The sequence below is a fragment of the Larus michahellis genome, chromosome 12, assembly GCF_964199755.1.
Source record: "Larus michahellis chromosome 12, bLarMic1.1, whole genome shotgun sequence".
NCBI classification, from domain to species: Eukaryota; Metazoa; Chordata; class Aves; order Charadriiformes; family Laridae; genus Larus; species Larus michahellis.
In genome coordinates this window covers 11,739,523-11,757,946 of record NC_133907.1, presented here as the reverse complement: position 1 = coordinate 11,757,946, position 18,424 = coordinate 11,739,523, and the positions used below count along the sequence as shown (strand labels likewise).

Sequence of the window (18,424 nt, the reverse complement as noted above, 5' to 3'; positions counted from 1 at the left end):
TTTATCCGTGGTGCACGGCCAGCGTGGCTTTTTGGCCTTGCCCCTGTGGTGGGTGCTGCTGTCTGACCTCTTCTCTTCCAGCACTCCTGGATCCCACCGGTGTGTGCAGACACACACGTGCTCCCCACCTTGCTCTGATTTCATACTGATCTGCTGAGCTCCTTTCCTCGCTCCCTCCGTCTGTCTGGGGTGCCTGGCTCCAGCAGGATTTCGCATCCCTGGCCCTTAGCAATGGCTCCCACCCACTGGGCTTGTCCTGAGACCTCCTGCGCAGGCGGAGTCTCAGGGCTTCCCTTGAGCAGCTGGGTGGAGTGGGGCTGGTGGGACCTGAGCCCTTCTGCCCCCCAGGAAAGGCTCCCCTGGACGCATGGGTTCCAGCCAGTGACTCGCAGGTGTCCGGGCTGTCCCAGGGTCAGGCGCTGCAGGGAGCAGCCTGCACCCGGTCTCCAGTCGGATCCTGCTGCCCAAAGCAATGCTTCTCCCTTTCCCCCTCCCTGCTGAGACCCTTCCTGCGAGATCCTTTGTCCTTGTGGCTTGAGTTGAGCTCACCCCTGCTGTTGGTGAGTTTGTAGCGAGTGCCCCAAGATGATGGTGTTGGGAGGGCATTAACTTTCTCAGAGCTGTAATAATCCTAGATGAGCTGGGTAACGAGGGTGGTGTTGGGCGGGTTTGGGGAAAGGTCTGCTTAAAGAGCAATCGAGCAGAAGGGGCAAGGTGGGGGGCAAGTGGGAAGTCAGTAATAAAATGTTTGCGGGGATGACTGGGGGCATTTTTTTGTGCCCAGCAGTGAGTTGTGGGGAGCGCAAAGGAGTTGCAAGGGAATGTAGGGAGCAATGAAGGGAAAGCCCCGGTGCCTTGGTTCGGAGGAAAGGTGCCAGGGCAAGGCGGGGGCCGAGTGCCCGGTGGGTCAGGCTTTCCAAGGTGCTGCCAAGCAGCCCGTGGGCTGGGAGGGGAAGGCATCGCCCTCAGCGGTGGGGTGGAGGCTGTGGGATGCGCTCCTTGGTGCCAGCCCCGCTCTGCTTGCTCTGCGCAAGACTGCTCTCGGGAAACGTCTAAATTATCCCTGGCACCCTCAGAGACACCCCACTCCCACAAGGAGTCAGACAAGGAGTCAGACAGACGAAGGTGGGAGGGTTGAGGTAGGAGGCAGCTTTCAACCAGTTTTTCAACACATTTAAGGCACGCAAGTCTATGAAACGTGCAGATCAGTCCGACTGCTTTTATACTGGCTACTTTTGCGGGGCAAATCTTTGCCTAGTCCTTCTGAAATCATGACAAGGACTCATGGATGCATTTCAGGAATAAAGCTCCCAAGTTAATGGTCTTTTACGACTAGAAAGGAAGCAGCTGTTCTGGCCAAACTTGGCTTTGGTTGTATCTTTAAATCACAGCGGGCTGACAAATGGCATGACCTGGTTAGAGGAAAGAGCCTCTCCCCAGGGAAGGTTCCGGCGACTCAAGCCTTTAAGCCTAAACGTGCCCCTTACTGCAGGCACTTTGTGTGTGTTCATGCATACCTGAGAAATATATTGTAGCTGACTTATCGGTTACAAGTTGTAGGAAGTGGCCCTTGGCTACGTGACCCTCTCCTCTACCCTTTCTACCTGTTATGGCTCACCCTTGCTCTTCGATACAAACCAGAAAGGATTCTGGCAAAGTGTTGCAGTCTAACAGGAATACTGTCCTGACTTCTCCTTTCCAAAACATGATCTCCTGACTCCCTTTTCTGGGAGACAGCGTCATTCTGTGTGTCAGCATAAAGGGAATTTGTTGGTTTGTGTCACTTGGATGTAGCTTTCTGTTGTTGAAGCTGAAGGGCTAAACTAAGGCAAGAGCTGAATGAGGGGGAGGTACGAGGATTTCTCCCGTTGTCGCGGGAGTGTGGTGATAGTGCTCTCGCTGCTGTGTCCCTTGGCAGCCTTTCTCTATTCACAGGTTGTGGCATTGCAAATTTAATGCCTGGGGACAAGAAGTATTTAAAATGTTGCGTAACGGGTCCTGTATCAGTCACAACGTCCTGACTGGGTCTACTTTAGACCCAGGATGCAGCAGCAGCCGGCCCGCTCAGGCTTTCGTGCTTCCCGGGGTGACACAGGGGACGCCCGCACCGTGATGGAAGGGGAAGGATGAGCACTCTCACTAGGGAACTAATTCTCTTTTGTTTGCTTGCAAGTGCCCGACTTAAGGGCTGTAAGTTATGCAAGCTCATGACTTGAGTGGCGAATAAGTGAATTCCCAGGACAGAGGAGGCTGGGGGGCAAAGGGGGCTGAGCCCCGTTTGTCGTGTTTCCTCCTGAGCCCATGAAATAGCGCTTTATTCCCGGGGTCCCTTGCCCTGGAACTCGGAAGCTTTCCCTCCCGCCCCGGCTTCCCCGTTCCCTGCTGGCGGCCCGGGCCCTTCGCGCCGCCCGTCGGGGAGGACAAGGTCCGGGAGCTCCCCCCGGCCACGTCGGGGTTTCGCCGCGGGCCGGGCCCCCCGCTCCCGCGGCAGCCCAGGCCGAAGCCGCAGCCTCCGGCAGAGGCTCCGGCGCTGCCGCCGCCTTCCCCGGGCGACGGCCCGTCCCCGCGGCCCCGGCTCTCGCCCGCCGTCTCGGGGCCCCCCGACACGCGGCTCGCGGGGACCGTTTCCCCCCGCTCCCGCCCCCAGCGTCGGCCGGGGCCGGTAACGGTCTCCGAGCGGAGCCGGCCGGAGCGAACCGGGGCCGGAGCGGCCTCTTCCCCCGCGGCAGCCCCGCAGCCCGCAGGAAAGCGCCGCCGCAGAGCGGCCCCGAGCGAGCCCGTCCCTCCCGCCCCGCGGCTCCCGGCGGCGCCCGTCAGGCGGCGGAGCCCGGCCGGCGAGCGGGGGCATGGCGGCGCCGGGCCCGGCCTCCCTGCAGCGCCGGCTGCAGAGCTCGCAGGAGGCGCGGCACCGGCAAGCGGTGCTGGTGCGGAAGCTGCAGGCGAAGGTGAGGAGCGGGGGCGCCTGCCCGGGGGGAGCTCCCCGAGGCCGGGCCGGGGTGCCCGCGCCGTCGGCGGACGGGACTCGGCGGCGGAGCCCTCGGGGGGCGAAGGCGCGGCCCCGGCGGGGTCCTGCCCGGGCCCTGCCCTGCGCTGCCGCGGGCGGGACGGCGCCGAGCCCGGAGCTCGGGGGAGGGAGGGAGGGAGGGAGGGAGGCCCCGGGAGCCGCCCCGCCCGTCCCGTCCCGTCCCGTCCGCGGTCACCCCCGAGCCGCTCGCCGGGGCTTGGCCGGGCTCGGGGGAAGCGAAGCTTCCCGGTCCCGAAGGGACTCGGTGTTGTAGCGGCAGCGCCGTGGCGCGGGCTGAGCTCGGGCTGCGGAGAGCGAGAGAAAAGCCGGTGCCGGAGGAGCCGGGTCCGTCCCCGGCTGCAGTCGCTCATCTTCATGCCGTGTCTGCGCCCAGGTCCTGCAGTACCGGACCCGCTGCCGAGAGCTGGAGCAGCAGCTGGAAGCAGGAGCGGTGAGTGCGCAGGGCGCGAACTGAAGAGAGCGGCCGGAGCGTTCGGGAGCGAAAAAGCTCCCCGGGCCATGACAGGGGAAAGCGAGATTGTGCTCGCGGAGGGTTTCAAGAAGCGCTGCGAGTTTGCCCGCCCGTGTTCTGCCCAGTTGCCGCTCTTAGAGCAGCCAGCAGTCCCAGAAATGCAGGATTGGAGTTGTGTGCGGGAGTGCTTTATTGGCGGGGAACGTTTTGTCCTGGGTCTCGGGCGAGGGCTTTGCTGCCTGTTCTAGGGCTGTCTCTGAAATGGAATGGGTGGACAGACAGTGTTTTGGAAGGCGAGAATGCTGGCGTCGGCCAGAGAGAGCTGTCTCTGTGCTTTTCGTTCTGCTTCCCGGCTAAAGCAGATCTAGGAAAGAAAGGGTGGGAGCGTAGGAGAGCATTCCTGGGCTTCAGGTGGAAGAATTGGACTAACTATTTGCTTTCTTCTTCAGGGATGCCTCCCAGGCAGGTGGGAAGGCACAGAGGCCCTGGAGAAAGCCCTGCTTCAGGTGAAAGAGGAGCAGCAAAGGTACAAGGAAGAAGCGTTCCCTCCTACTCGGTATCCTGGATGCTCACGGCAGGGAGGGAAAACCTGTCAGTGGTAGTCTGTCTCCGCAAGGGAAGTGTTGGGGCAAGCCCTTTGGAAAGGAGAGAGGTGCACCACCTGTTCTGTGGGGCAGTAATAGTGGTGTGTGCTGAATGCTTCTGTTTGGAGCGGGGCGTTCCTGTGGGTGAGCTCCAAGGGTCCCTTTCCAGCCTAAACGCTGCCCTGGTGCAGTAGGTGAGGGACTGGGGGCAACGCTAGAGAAAGGTGATGCGTCCAGTGATGAGGCAGCACGAAGGGGAGGCCCAGCCGTGGGCATCGTCCGAGTTGAAGAGGAAGGAGAAACCCAACCTGTAGGTGGAAATGGAAGGCTTAAAGCAAGGAGAAGCAAATGAGTTGGCCATCAGCGAGAGATCTTAGTTCACCCTAGAAAGCGCTTTTCCTGCCTCTCAGTTTGAGAAGAAAGTCAGTGTTGGGGGAGCCGGGAAATCCCGGGGATGGTGCTTGTGGATAGGGGTTGTTCAGTGACCTCATGGCTGTTCCTCCCTTTCCAAGGTGCGAGGATCTGGCCGAAGCAAACAGTCTGCTGCGGGAGCACCTGGAGAAAGCGAAAGAGGTGAATTCAGCCCTCAAAGAAGATGTTGGAAAGCTGACGGTGGATTGGATGAGGGCGCGGGAGGAGCTGGAAGCGAAGGAGCGCGAATGGCGCCAGGAACGTGAGGTGAGGCTCAGCTGCGGGAATGTCAGAGGTGGTGCCAGCGTGGCATGAGAACGCATTTTGTTTCTGGCCCAGAAAACTTGCTGTGAGAAGGTTGTGGCTCTGCTGAGGATGTGTTGGTGTTGACGAGCAGAAGAGAGGGGTTGTCGCGGATGGAGCGATAGACTTCACCCCTAAGAGAGAAGCAGCAATATATTTATTGATATAAACCAATGATTTGACCAAGTCGACAGTAGATGCGACAGTTTTAAGGGGGTGCTATAGCAAGGTCCACTTGTTTTTTTCCTGCACAGAGGACGGGGTCAGAGAGAGCTGTCAGGGAGACCCTCCCGTTGAGTCAAGGTTCAGAAAGGACCCCTGGCTTTCTAAAGGCCTTCTGAGAGAGGAGTCTGGGTGCGGCTGGACCCAATCCTAGTCGCAGACTTGGTCAATGGTTTATGGCTAAAGGATTCTATGTGCACAAGCAATGCTTTCTATCACAGAATGTCAAAGTTCAGCATGCTCTAAAGCAATTTAGCGAGGATCTGTTGCAGCCAGGAATCTCTTAACCTGGAGGAGTAATCCTGAGCAGCGTCCCTGCTCACGGGGAGATCCTGGCCGCAGCCCGCTGCCGAGCAGGAGAGCTCCAAATGCCCTTGGGCTCTTGACTATTTATGGGGGGAAGATGACGACTTCCAGTCGAATTTGCACATTGACCACAGTACCAGGATTGCGGTGAGGTGGGCGCATTGCTCACGTCACCCCTTGGCTGTTGTGGTGTTATGCGTCCCCCTGAGACCCCCTGTGAGCCCCGGATGCCGCCATCGCGACGAGATGCACCCATGCTGACCTCCAGGGGTGGTTATCGCTTGGGCAGGGTTATGGGAGCCAAAGATCAAGTTGGTGCATGGGAGGGGGAGCTCAGCGTGGCAGGGGTGGGAGGTGGAGGAGTGTCTGCAAATCGTGGTGATGGAAGAGGCCCACCTGCTGTGGCCGTGCTGCTCGGTCCTAAAGGCAAATGCTTGCTGCTGCTGGACGCTGTAGGGCAGCGACACAGGAGCGCTCGTCTTTTTGATGGTTCTTAAATCTCCGTCTAGAGCCGTGAGAGCAGAGAGGTCTGTGTGTTTTGAGATTCAGAGTAGCCAAGGGAAGAAGAAGACAGGCCTCCGTCACCGCTAGCAAATGGGACAGTGGTCTTGGAGGGGCTTGTTTTTGTCTTCCTCCACCAAGAGTGTGAGACAGCTCTGCAAGGCGAGGTGCTGACTCGGGGTCAGCTTGCTTTGCTGATGTCCCCTCCCGCAGGAGAAGGGTGGATGTTGCCTTCTTTGAAGGCAGGTGGCAGGTCTGCTGGGGCTGCTTCTGCGGTGCCTCTTCAGTCCTTGGTGCCCTGTCGGAATAGTTATTCAAGGAGAGCTGGCGATGGTGGTTGTGCTCTCTGCCAGCGGAAAGACTCGTACAGTGATGGCGGAGGCTGAACTGGCATTTCTTTTTGTCTTTGCATCTTTAGCTCTATGAGAACTACTTCAGGGGTGACCGTGACCGTCTGCTCGGGCTGTGGCATCAGATGGTCACCTTCCGCCGTCATTTCCTGGAAATGAAGGCTGCCACGAACCGGTGAGTAGAAGTTGAGGCCCCATCTCTTGCAGCAAAAATGTACCTTCCCTTCACACCTCTCTGAGGTTCCTTTCTCAGAGTTGCCTTCTACACAAACAAGAGCAGCGTAGCCGTGATAGTGTCTGCTGCTGGTGTCAGCAAGCGATTTCAAACTCTGGGTTACTGTCAGCCGTTTATCTTCCTGGATTATGAACCTTCCTTAATGCGTCGAGCGTGCCTTGGTTCTTGTGTTCTTTGTGCTTTTTCTGTTACGCCGTTTTAGGCTTATTCTTCCTCCACCTTCCTGAAAAGTTTATTATGTGGCTGTTGTCGTGAGCCTCTGAGCAGTCGCTTGCCAAGGTGTGTCCTGACCCCAGAGTGTCAAGGGAATGATTTGTCCCCAGCCGAGATGTCATCTTTCCTGCCAGCTTTTCCTCTTTGCGCGATTATGTGCGTGAGAAGCGAGTCAGCTGATAGAGATGGTGGTGTGAACGTTGGCTCTTCCTTTGTTCTTCTGCAGAGATTTGTCAGAGCTGAAGGCAGAGCAAATGAGGCTTTCTGGGTCTGTAATGGCAAACTGCTCCCGTCTAAACTGCAGCGTGATGTCCTTCCAAGCCAAGGGGGAGCTGGAGAAGAAGGAGCTTCAGGACAGGTAAAGGTGTTTTAAACTTTGCTGTTACCACCATTCTCTTCTGGGGCTGCCTCTTGCGTTCATAGATGGGCTGTGTTCACATTGCAAACACGCCCGTTCTGCACAGCCTTGTTTCTGTCCCGAGTCAAACGGTTGCCTTCAACAGAAAGGACGGCAAAAATCGTCTGACTGCCAGAAGCTCCTCTGGGTAAGACCAGACTGGCAAAGAGGTGGCGTATTCCAGTGCTTTTGCTGTGAACTGGTTCTTGGTGAGCAAGCGAGAGCAGCCTAAAGAGAGCTCTGTCTCTGCTACAGCCCTTTTGCTCCCCGGGGCGGTGCTAGAGGAGTTGGCAGAAATTTGCCCAGCACCATCCTAAGCACTGTAGCACCTCTGTGCTGACAGTTCCTTGCCAGACTGAGTGCAGAAGGCCTTTGGGGCAAGAGGGGCCATTTTGCAACATGCAGCGTATTAACCTGGACCCTCCTGTGATCCCGTGATCATTGGATTGGACATTCATAGCCGTCTCCCCAGAGAGCTTGCAGGGCCTTTGATTCATTCACTGCAGAAGGCAAAAGTAATTGTGGGAGTCGTAGTCTGGACTTTCAAAGTCTGTTTTAGCCCAAGAAGAACTTGTGCAAGGCTTGTATCCAACGTATGAAAGAGGAGAGAGAGAACTAAGAGGCAGGAAGCTGTTGCGAGTACCTGAACGTTTTGGAAACGTTCTGTGATGTCTGGAAGCTTGATTTACTTTCTCAATGACGAACGTTTCATCCATGAGAAAGAGTGATGCAGCTCTAGTCAGGAAATGCCGGTGGTGTTTAGGTGTAGGTACAAAGCCGTTGGAAGTCATTCCAACTGCCATAGCTGGGACACAGTATGTGCTCCTGGTTTTGGAAAGGAGAATGTTTTTACGTTGACAAGTTGTTTGTCTTTCCCCTTCTCACAGACTGAAGGACTTAGTGGCACTTGAAGACAAACACTGCTTGTTACAGCATGAGTTGTTAGTTGCGAGAGAGGCGCTGGAGGAATCGCACCTTGAGAGGGATGTGCTGAAGGAAGAGAAGCATGAGCTTAGAGTGGCCCTGGAGAAGGTATGGTCACCTTGTGGTAGCAAGACCAGCACAGATGCTTTTTTTGTGTCAGTAGACGCCAGGGAACGTGCTGTTCTCCTCCTTGGGAAATGGTGATGAGACCACGCAGGCTCTTTGGGGTAGTTTGTCGGCACGTGCTTATTGGGAGCGCTGACCTGGGAGTATGTCAGCGAGACGCAGGGGATGTGGAGTTGCTGCTCGAAGGCAGGGATTTCCCTGCCCTTGTTGTCATGTTGTTCTTTTGTCTCTTCAGGCCGAGCAGTCGGTGGCAGAGCTGACAGGGGCTCGGAATGAGCTGAGTGCTGAACTTGCCGATCTACGTGTTGCAACAGCAAACATGAGCTGTATCAATGAAGCTCTTGCTTTGGACAAAGTGCAACTGAACAAACTTGTGCTGCAGGTGAGCAGAGTTGCCAAAGGTCTTGGCAGGTGTTTGTCTCCAGCTGCTGCTTCTTCTCAGACTTCTTGCCTTCTGAGAGTGTGACTGACTGAATATGGAAGGGTTCCTTTTTCTGTCCAAGCCCAACCTTCATAGGAAGTCTAGCAAGAGCGCCACAGATGCTGTTTCTGGCAGGGGAAGACAGGGACAATCGTAGACTCGCAGAATTGTCTAGGTTGGAAGGGACCTTTAAAGTCATTGAGTCCAAACACGAACCTAACACTGCCAAAACCCCACCAACCCATGTCCCTGAGCGCCACGTCTACCTGTCTTTGAAGACCGTGTTGCTCCCTTTCCATTCTCCTACTGTTGCTTAAATGCAGTGTCCTCCTTCTTCTTGGGAAATGGTGATGAGACCACGCAGGCTCTTTGGGGTAGTTTGTCCGCACGTGCTTATTGGGCGCGCTGAACTGGGAGTATGTCAGCGAGACGCAGGGGATGTGGATTTGCTGCTCTCCTCTTCTTCAGAGTAAGTCTTGCTGTATTTAATTTCCTCTGTGCTTCTGTGATTGCAGCTGGAGGAAGAGAATGACGCTCTCTTGTGTAAAGTGGATGAGATGGAGAGAGCAAAGATCTCTGCCCAGGAGAAGCTGAGCTTGTGTAGAAGAACAACCAAAGAGCTCTGTGCAGAGAAAGCCCACCTGGAGCAGCTGCTGAAGAAAGCAGAGGAGCAACAAGAGGAGCTGCGGGTAGAGCTGGGGGTCCTGGCAGAGGAGAAGGAAGAAGCCCAAGAGAAACTCCTTGAGGTGAGACCAAAGACCTGGTGCTTCTGGGTGGGCATGTGGCTGCTTGGCTGGGTGAAGCTGTGCGTGTTGGCCTCCTTTTTGGCTTCTGGTAAGTTGCAGAGAGAGGACTGCATCCATGACTCTACTGTTCTCCCAGGTGGCAAAAGCAGCAAACTGTGTAGCTCTGGAGCCTTTGTCTGGGGCACAAGCCAGGGCTGCACGCAAGGACTCTCACTGCATTTTGTCTGGCTTTCAGGTTTCCCGCCAGCAAGAGTCGTCTCGCAGTGGCCTGGAGCAGTTGCGCCAGGAGTCCTCTCGCCAAGGGCACGCACTGGCCGAGGTGTGCGCAGAGAAGGAATTGCTGGTGCGGGAGAAGGCTGCCCTGGAGGTGCGACTGGCAGCCATGGAGCGGGAGAGACAAGGCCTTTCGGAGCAGCTGGCAGAGGCCAGGTAAGGGCAGGGAGGAGACCCTGGGCAGGACGTTCTTTAATGTCTGTAATGGTAAAGGTGACAATGGTTACATGGGGATTGATTGCATCCTCTGTGCTTTTCACATGTTTTCGCTTCCATGGACAGAAAACGGAAGAATTTCAAGCAAAAAAACCAAAGTCTACCTTGATTTGAAGGTTATTTTTCTGACAGCTGAAGGTGGCAAAGCTCTCCTGAGCGTTGAGCTCATGTTTATGCCCCCTTACGTGTTCCTCTGTGACGTCCACAGCCAGCCGAGTGGGCTCTCAATGGAGCCATGATTAAACCACACATAATTAAACTAAGCTAACTCGTGTTAGTATGGTGCAGGAGCTAGAGCTGGTGACACCAGCAGCAGGGAAACCTCTCTTGAATTGTCGCCAGCCTTCAGGGGTTCCTGCCCATCACTGATGTCTGTTAAAATGGACATAGTTACTTTGGCCTGCCAGAGACTGGTGTAATCGGGACTGTGTGCTTGTTCTCCTCCTTGAAGATACACCCTCCGTTGTCCATCCAAGTTTTGCTTGCTGGCACAGGCTTGGTGGGCGCAGCTACCCGTGTGTCGTGGATCAGACCCCAGCAAGTGAAGATTTGGCTATTGCAGTCCAATTTGGCTGGGCTTTCTGTGCCCTGCCAGGTGACACGGGAAGCCTGGCCATTCCCTCGCAGGGGCCCGCATTGCTATTTTAAAGGGCAGAAATAGGCTCTCTGTGCAGGAGTTTCCACGCGAGCCTTTTTCCGTAGGCAGGGGTAGGGATCTTGCACCACTTCTTCCTGGAACAACTCCCTGTTGGGTGTCAGGAGCAAGCAGCTCCTTTCTCTCTGTATTCACGCTTTGCAGGTCAAGGAAGGAGACCGTGGAATGCAGCCTGTTGGAGGCTCAGCAGCACTTGTCTGAGCTGGAGATCACCAGGAGTCATCTTGAAACCCAGCTTCACGCGGTGGCGCAGGCCAAGGAGGTGATCCAAGGTGAGAGCCTCCCGTTTCTGGTGACCCCGTGCCCGGGGAAGGTGGTATGAAAGCAGCTCTGTGTCCGCAGTGCTTCTGAGGAGTGAAGGAGCTGGAGACAGACCCCTCCTCCACGGAAACTCAAAGGGCGTAAGGTCAGTAAAGTCAGAGCCGCTGTTTGTGCAGCCTCTGACTCTTGCCATTTGTCGTGTTTGCAGGGGAAGTGAAGTGCCTTCAGTGGGAGCTGGAAGCAGAGAGGTCTCTCCTGAAGCAGGAACGGCAAAACATGGCGCAAGAGCTCCTGCAGAAAGAAGAGCAGCATACCGACACCCTCAAAGTTCGGGAGGCCGACCACCAAGGGGAGATAAACAAGCTCCTGCAAGACGTGGTAGGAAACACTATGCTTCTGAATCCTTCAAGCAAGCTTTGTGGGCTGGCTTTAGGAGAAGAACAGGCTGAGCGTGTGAAATGGCAGCAGTGGTCTGTCCCGGGCGACACGGTGCCAGGCCAGGCAGCAGAGCCAGTGGCTCGTCCTTGAAGGAGCGTGGAGACCCCCAGGACTCTGGTGGGACAGTAAATGCAGGCACGGGTTGCGTGTGGGCGTAAGAGGAGTTCAACAGAAGGTTGGGTGGTCCCCAGCCAAAGCATGGCAGCAAAGGGCTGGGATCTTAGCAGCCTCCCGCCCGCCATGGAGTAGACTCCTAACGCTGCTGCCAGCTGCAGGCGGGGGAACTTTGTTCCTTCCTTTCTGTCCTTTGGCGGCTGACAGAGGTATTGGAGCAGACGGAACAGGCCCCTTGTTCCTGGTACTGGCGTTCGCGGCCTGTCTTGTGAGGAGGGCACGAGGGTCTGGTCCCTTTCTGACCCTGCAGTCCGTCTGCACCTTTTCCTTGATGAAAAGGGAGCCGAGCTGTGACAATGGAGGCTGTGAGCCTACGCTGTTCTGAGGAGCTTGGCTGAGACTTCATCAAATGACTGAATGGTTTGGGTTGGAAGAGACCTTAAAGATCTTCTAGTTCCTACCCCCATGCCAGTGGGACACCTCCCACTAGACCAGGTTGCTCCAAGCCCCGTCCAACCTGGCCTTGAGCACCTCCAGGGATGGGCCAGCCACAGCTTCTCTGGGCAACCTGGGCCAGGGGCTCACCGCTCGCACAGCAAAGAATTTCTTCCTAATATCTCATCTCAGTCTCCCTTCTTTCAGTCTAAAACCGTTCCCCCTGAGCCCCTTTAGGGACTGGAAGGGGCTCTAAGGTCTCCCCGGGGCCTTCTCTTCTCCAGGCCGAACCCCCAACTCTCTCAGCCTGTCCTCACAGCAGAGGGGCTCCAGCCCTCGCAGCATCTCTGTGGCGTCCTCTGTCCCCGCTCCGACAGGTCCGTGTGCTGATATTCATGGCCCCAGAGCTGGAGGCAGCACTGCAGGGGTTCTCCCCAGAGCGGAGCAGAGGGGCAGAATCCCCTCCCTCGCTCTGCTGGCCACGCTACTGGGGATGCAGCCCAGGATACGGGGGGCTTTCTGGGCTGCAAGTGCACGTTGCCGGCTCTCATGGACCATCACCCCCAAGTCCTTCTGCTCGGGGCTCTCTCAATCCATTCTCTGCCCAGCCTGTGTTTGTGCCTGGGCCAAGAAGAAAACGTTTGCTAGTAATTCACCATTCAGCTGCTCAAACGCTTTCTGTCAAGCCCAGAAGTAATGAAAGAACTGCGCAGCTTGCCGTTAAAATTAATGCGAGTCCAAGAGCTGTGCGTGGGTGATTGGTTCTCTCCTATCTAGGCAAGATTAAGCAATGTGTGGCGTCTGGGATTTGGCATGGAAAGGAAAGGGCACAGTTGACCAAGCGAATGTACTAAACGTAGCAGAATTTTGTAAGGATGGCTGAACAGCAGCGACGCTGATGGTGCTTAGAGGATGCTTTCAGAGATGGAGACTTCTGAGGTCCAGCTTTCCCAGGGTATTAGAGAGAATGGAAATGGTACCGTTGGCTGGTGAGGTTGAAGGCTTCATTGCGCTTTCAGGGTGTTCTTTTGGCGCAGGGATTTCTCCGAGGTGATGTGGAGGAGGGCCCCTGGGAAGGGAGAGTGTTGTTTTGGGCTGTGGACCGGGAGGAGGAGGAGAAGGGACGTAGCACTGTCCTTTCCTCCATGGTCGCTCTCCGCGATGTGTTGACTCTGGCCCTTCTCTCCTTTCTGTGGCACCACTCCCATCATCTGCTCTCTGAATGCCCAGCAGGCGATTGCAGAAGGGCAGCGGCTGTCCTGGCTCTCGGAGAAGAGACTCCTGTCGCAGCGGCTGGAACGTCTGCAGCGAGCAGTTGCAAGGCTGGACCGGGAGAAGACGGAGCTGAAGCAATACAGTGCTGAGCTCAGGAGGACTCTGGAGGAGGTAGACCAGGCTTTCGCTGCCTCTGCGCAGCATCACGGTCCTCTGGAAGACACCGCATTTCCAGAGGCAGCACTGTGGAGTCCTCGTGTAACTTTCCTTCCCTCTCCCACTGTGCCCTGTGGCCACACGCTTTTGTCTTTTCTCTCTCTTCTGGCACCCCGTTGCCTTCGCAAATGCACGTTCACTGCGGTACCACCCTTCTTGCCCCAGTGTCCCCGTACACACCCATTGGACACTCTTGTGTCAGGAACTCTTTCCTCCTGCTCGCTCTCTTCCGTGGGCTACTTGGAGTGCTTTTTGGCCCCAGCGTTCTGTGGTGCAATTCACAGTCCCTGAGCAGCCATCTCCTTGCCGTGATGCCCAGAGGTCCTTTTGCTCCTTGTTTGGTGGCAGGCTTCTGTGACCCTTTCTCCTATCCAACGTGCAGGTGGAACGTGAACGGAGGCGACTGAGGAGATATTGCAGAGGTCGTGCGCTGCCAGATGCAGGCGGATTTTCTGTCTCCGAGTCTGACCAGCACGAGATGCTGGCGTCTCAGCAGGTGAGACCAGGATCTTACTTGGTGGGAGGAGACTCTGGCCAGATGGAGGAACGATGGCAGCAGCCCCCCAGTATAGACCGGCTGAGGAGCAGGAAAGCTCTCATCCAAAGCCGCTGTGGCTGTGCTGGTGGGCACAGCTCTGCACGATGCTGTGGCCCGAGTTTTGTTTGGCCATGGGGAAGGGAGACGGGCAGGCAGTGGGAATACCCAGTCAGACGCGTCCCTTGGCCATGGCCAGACAGCATCGTTCCCCGAGGTCTGGTCTCTGTGGTGCCTGTGGGTCAGGCAGGGTGGGAGAGGGATTGGAGGAAACTCAGAAAACGGAATGGATGGGAAATAGAGAATAGTCTAAGGACGTTCCCCTTGAGCCTTGCTCGTCTTGTTGAGCTTTCCCATTTTCCCTTTTCACGCGCCAGCTGTCACGTTTTTAAGGCAGATGAGAACAGAAGAGTTCCTCAGTGCCTTGTGTCACCAGTAACTCTCCTGCTGAGGAAAAAGCCGCGGAGCAGCTGCAGCGTCGCAGGGTTCCCGTCTTGGGCCCTTCCCTGGACTGTGTTTGTTTTCCTGTGGGCAGGGGGGGTGCATTTGTTCTGTTTAGATTTTGCAGCATGTGCTAGTGATAGTGGGGTTTTACGTTTTTGTACTAAAAAACGTTTTGTACTATTTCTGAAGGAAAAAAGGGAGAGGGGTTTTTATGTTTTTGTACTAAAAACTGTTTTGTACTATTTCTGAAGGAAAAAAGGGAGAGGGGTTTTTATGTTTTTGTAATAAAAGCCATTTTGTACTGTTTCTGAAGGAAAAAGGGAGAGGGGTTTTTACCTTTTTGTAATAAAATCATTTTGTACTGTTTCTGAAGGAAAAAGAGAGTGCTTGGTACATTCATGGGTCAGGAAAAGGTTAGAGTAGGGATGTCAAAAGAATATGGTTAAAAAGTTACAGGAGCGCTTTGTATAGAATTGTAGTAGAACTTTGATGGAACCTGAGCTGAACTCCTGAAATTAAACCTTAATTGGCCTAATTAGGGGGATCTCCCAAACCGTTCCAAACTTGGACTTGAATGCACGTGTGTGATGAGGGCTGGTAAGGGAACTGTAGCTCACTCATGGGCTGTATCTTATCACTGTGAACCTGGGACTGTCGGAAACGTGTGGTGTGCTGGCTGTTGTTAAACGCCCGGCACCCGATTCTGCAGAACTGAAATAAAGCCAAATATCTCGACTCAGTGTGTTGATTGGTTTTTGCCCAGCGGGTGAAGAACCCTGATTTAGGGCCATCTCCTCCCGCCCTGGTTTTTCCCATTCCCCGCCTGCAGCTCTCTTTGGGTGAGCCCTGGCACTGGCCGCTCGAACCTGCTCCGCTGCACCGTTCTGGGCCTCCACAATAGACCTGCCTCCCCGCTGCGCAGCGAGGAGACCCAAAGGCCATGTGGCAGAGCGGTCCCCAGGGGGAGACGCCACTGTCCATCCCCGGAGGGGCGAGAACAAGGGTTTTGTGCAGGGCTGCTTGCTCTGAGGAGAAAGAGCCCTGGAGAAAGGATCTCAACACAAGGACCGCCAGAACCCAGGCTCAACAGAGCTGGGCCAGTCCCTCTGATAGCCCGGCCACAAAGCTTCCCAAAGGAGACAAAAGCTGGGTCTTCGTCTGACCCAGGCTGTGGGAGGGAGGAAGAGGAGGGAAATCATTGCAGGGAAGATGCCCGGACAGACACAGTATGGCCTGGCCTGAAGGAAGGAAGGCACAAGGCACCCCCTGGGAGCAAACGTTTTATTGTCCGCCTGGTGGAGCTGCGCGGGGGCTCCTTGCCCCAGGAGCCGCACACCTCCTCAGGACCAAACGCTGCCCAAAGCTCCCCAACGTGCTCGCCACAATCTCTCGAGCCACCAGTCCCAATTCCTCCCATCGCTCCGCAGGAGAAGTGTCCAAAGGCTCTGCCTCGCTGGCACTGGCAAACAACCTCCCGCCGACCCCATGGGGAGCCCTCCTGAAGACGTGGAGGGGCTGATCCAGCGCCTTCCCCCATCCAGCACTTCCCGGACCACGGTCTCAGCCTCCTCTTTAAGCTCCTGCTCTTCGGCCAGCGTAGCCCGCAGCAGCGTAGGCTGGATGCTGTTGGGCACGTATTCTCCGGCACGCTTCTGAGACTAAACTGAGGAGCAGCTTGGCATGAGGGGATGGTCAGGCATGAGGGGATGGTGAGGAAGAGCCGCTTAAGACAGGACTGAAGTGTAATGTGTTGGGATTCTTAACTTTGGGGGGTAGGTATGTATTAAGCTGCCCCCCCTTTAAGGGGGCTCGTCCCCATGCCCACTGCGTTCCCGTTGCCATGGCCCGTGTTCCATCTGTAACTGCCAGTCCCTGGCGACGGGCACAACGCATCCCCTCTGCCCTGTGCCCGACAGCCCTTCTCTCCTGCTCCCCACACAGCCCTGCTCTCCTGCTCCTCACAGCTCCTACCCTCCACCCAGCCCTTCCCTTCCCATCCCACCTGCTCCATTACCTTTCCCCTAGCGTTGTGATAATGAAGGCGACGAAGACCAAGAGGCTTGCGCTGGCAGAGGTACGTCCCTGCTCCCCGGAGGTGGGCACCCAGCAGTGGTCGGGGGGCCGAGACCTTGTCTTGCCCTCTCCCCCCACCCCTGCAAGGCCAAGGGCTGGCAGAAGCCCTTCTGGGCTGCTCATGCCCTGCTGGGATGCAGCATCCCTGCGCCGGGGGGACACGTCCCCACACACAGCCCAGGCAGCCCCGGGCTGGTGCCGCAGGGATGCTCGCCGGGAGCAGGCGGGTGCTGGCCGGAGCCTGAGCCGGTGCCTGCGCTGCCCCTTTCCAGGCTGGAGCCGTGGGAGCTGAGCCCTGCCAGCGGAGCAGCGCCGAGCCCAAAGGCCACCTGCACCGAGTAAGGAGCTTCGGGGCGCCCAGGCAGGCGCAGGGCCGGGGTCTGTGCAGGGGGGGGCCCTTGGCCGGGCTGTGTGCTCAGAGCCCCATGGGGCAGGGAGCAGGGCCACTCACCCCTGCCCTCTCTGTTCCGCCAGATCCAGAAGACCATGCGAAACACCAAAATGATGAAGACACAGAAGTACAGGAGCCTCCAGCTGCAGGCACTGGGGCGCCAGTGCTGGTGGGTGCTGGTGGCCAAGGAGCTGCCCAGGTCCAGCCAGCTCCTGCTGGGGCTGTGGCCACGGCTCTCCCTGGCCGGCGAGAGGGGCAGGGGTGTGGAGAGCCCTGTCCCACGGGTCCACTCGGCTGCGCAGGGCAGGACCAATGCACTTTTCTGCTTGCCTCTTGTCTTAGGATGTTAGAACTTGCACTGGAGGCTGCGGACGAGGCTGCCAGGAATATAAACATAGAAGAAGAAATGGAGGTTGACAAGAAGGAGGAAGTGGAAGAGATGGAGGTGGATGTGGAGGAGGAGGAGGCGATGGATGTGGACGTGCCATCAGGAGGACAGGCACGTGCTCGCCATGCACTGCCCGCAGGGAGGGAGGGTCTCCTGCCACCGGGCTGGGGCTGGGGCTGGGGCTGGGGTGGGTGGTCCCCGCTGCAGGGACACGGCAGCCGCTGCCCTCGTGCTGGCGGCACAACCGCCCCCACCGCGCTGCCCTGAGCCGCCGTCCGCTTTGGGCCGGGATCGGTTCCTTAGGGCCGGGACAGGCAAGTGTAAGCCCGAGCCCAGGTGGGGCTCAGCGCTGGCAGCAGAGTCCCGCTGTCCCCAGCGTGTCCCAGGGCTGTGGCCATCGAATGCCCATCACGGTGAAGCCCGAAGTGAAGGAGCTGCTGCCGCTGAGCTGGCTCGGGAAGCCCCAGCTCTGCTGGGTGAGGCGCTGCTCGTTAGCCAAACGGCCGTGCCGCTTGCTTTTCTTCCAGGGGCAGCGGACGTGTGGCAGTTCAAAGCAACACACAAGAGCGACAAAGAGGAAGAGATGTATATAGTTATATTTCTACAGTTGGGTTTCTATAGGATTTATATAGTTGTCTTTCTACACTTAGTTGTATTTCTATAGTATTTATATAGTTGTATTTCTACAGTTGTATTTCTACCGTTGTGTTTTGTAGTTACTTGTGTTTTTGTCAGTAGTTGTAGGTAGTTGTGTTGTTGTTAATAAAGAGTTGTGTTCATGTTTTTCACACCCAAGTTCTCTTTGCCTTTGTTTGGGCACCCGCGGCGTTTGCAGAGTTGTGGTTCCAGTGTCTTGGGGATGGCGGGGCTGGAGGCGGCTGGGGGTGCTGGCACGGGCGCCCCGGGGGCAGGGGGTCCCTGTGCACAGATGGGATGCGGCTGATGGCAGGGACAGACCTGGGCACCAGCGGGGTTCATGGGCTGCTGGAGAGTGGTGGCCCCAAGAGCAAAGGGGTCCCCAGCCAAGTGTGAGCTCTGCTGTGACCGACCCCTGCCGTGATGCCACCAAAGCAGGCGGGAAACCTGCTGCTGGCCTTGCTGCTGGAGGGAAAGGAAAGGGAGGGATGGGGCACAAGCCAGGATGAGGCCGCAGAGCTGCAAAATGCAAACTGATCACCCGAGGACCATGACATCCTTGGGAATGGCTGGTACAAGGATGAGGGGAGAAGGTTTTGGAGCTGTAGGTGCTGATGTTTAAGGCTTTGAACCTCCCCACGCTCGGGTCTTTGCTTCTGGTTCTGCCTTGCTTTAGCCGGGGCCGTGTCCAGAGCTGAAGCCCGGAGCAGAGCCCTCCTTGCCCTCCGGCATTCCCGCTGCTGGCAGCGGCCCCGGGCCCTGGTCGCCACTCGGGGCGAGCCGTGGAGTGGGCAGCGCAGGCTGCGGGGGGCTTTGGGGAGAGGGAGCTGGTGCAGGGGTGCGGTGGGCGCAGGGTGTCGGGGTGCGGGGAGCCGTGGGTGCCGGCAGAGTGGCGAGGGGGGGCGATGCTGTGCGGGCC

General features: G+C 57.0%; 1 protein-coding gene across 4 annotated transcripts; it reads left to right on the top strand.

Annotated features, from left to right (window-relative positions):
• Positions 1–2,697: 2,697 nt before the first annotated feature.
• Positions 2,698–14,752, top strand: LOC141750390 (uncharacterized). Of its 4 annotated transcripts, none has more exons than XR_012589655.1 (15): positions 2,698–2,945; positions 3,399–3,455; positions 3,926–4,002; positions 4,573–4,738; positions 6,222–6,328; positions 6,828–6,959; positions 7,886–8,030; positions 8,284–8,430; positions 8,985–9,215; positions 9,451–9,644; positions 10,504–10,631; positions 10,702–10,998; positions 12,841–12,993; positions 13,421–13,534; positions 13,951–14,752. XR_012589655.1 is itself a non-coding variant. In XM_074605391.1 (15 exons), exons 1-15 carry the CDS (start codon positions 2,847–2,849, stop codon positions 13,963–13,965), a joined length of 1,935 nt encoding a protein of 644 aa, XP_074461492.1. In that variant the 5' UTR covers positions 2,698–2,846; the 3' UTR covers positions 13,966–14,752. The 4 variants fall into 4 exon arrangements, 2 of the variants coding, with proteins under 2 accessions (XP_074461492.1, XP_074461491.1); XR_012589654.1 differs by having other exon boundaries at positions 12,838–12,993; XM_074605391.1 differs by having other exon boundaries at positions 10,829–10,998.
• Positions 14,753–18,424: the final 3,672 nt, after the last annotated feature.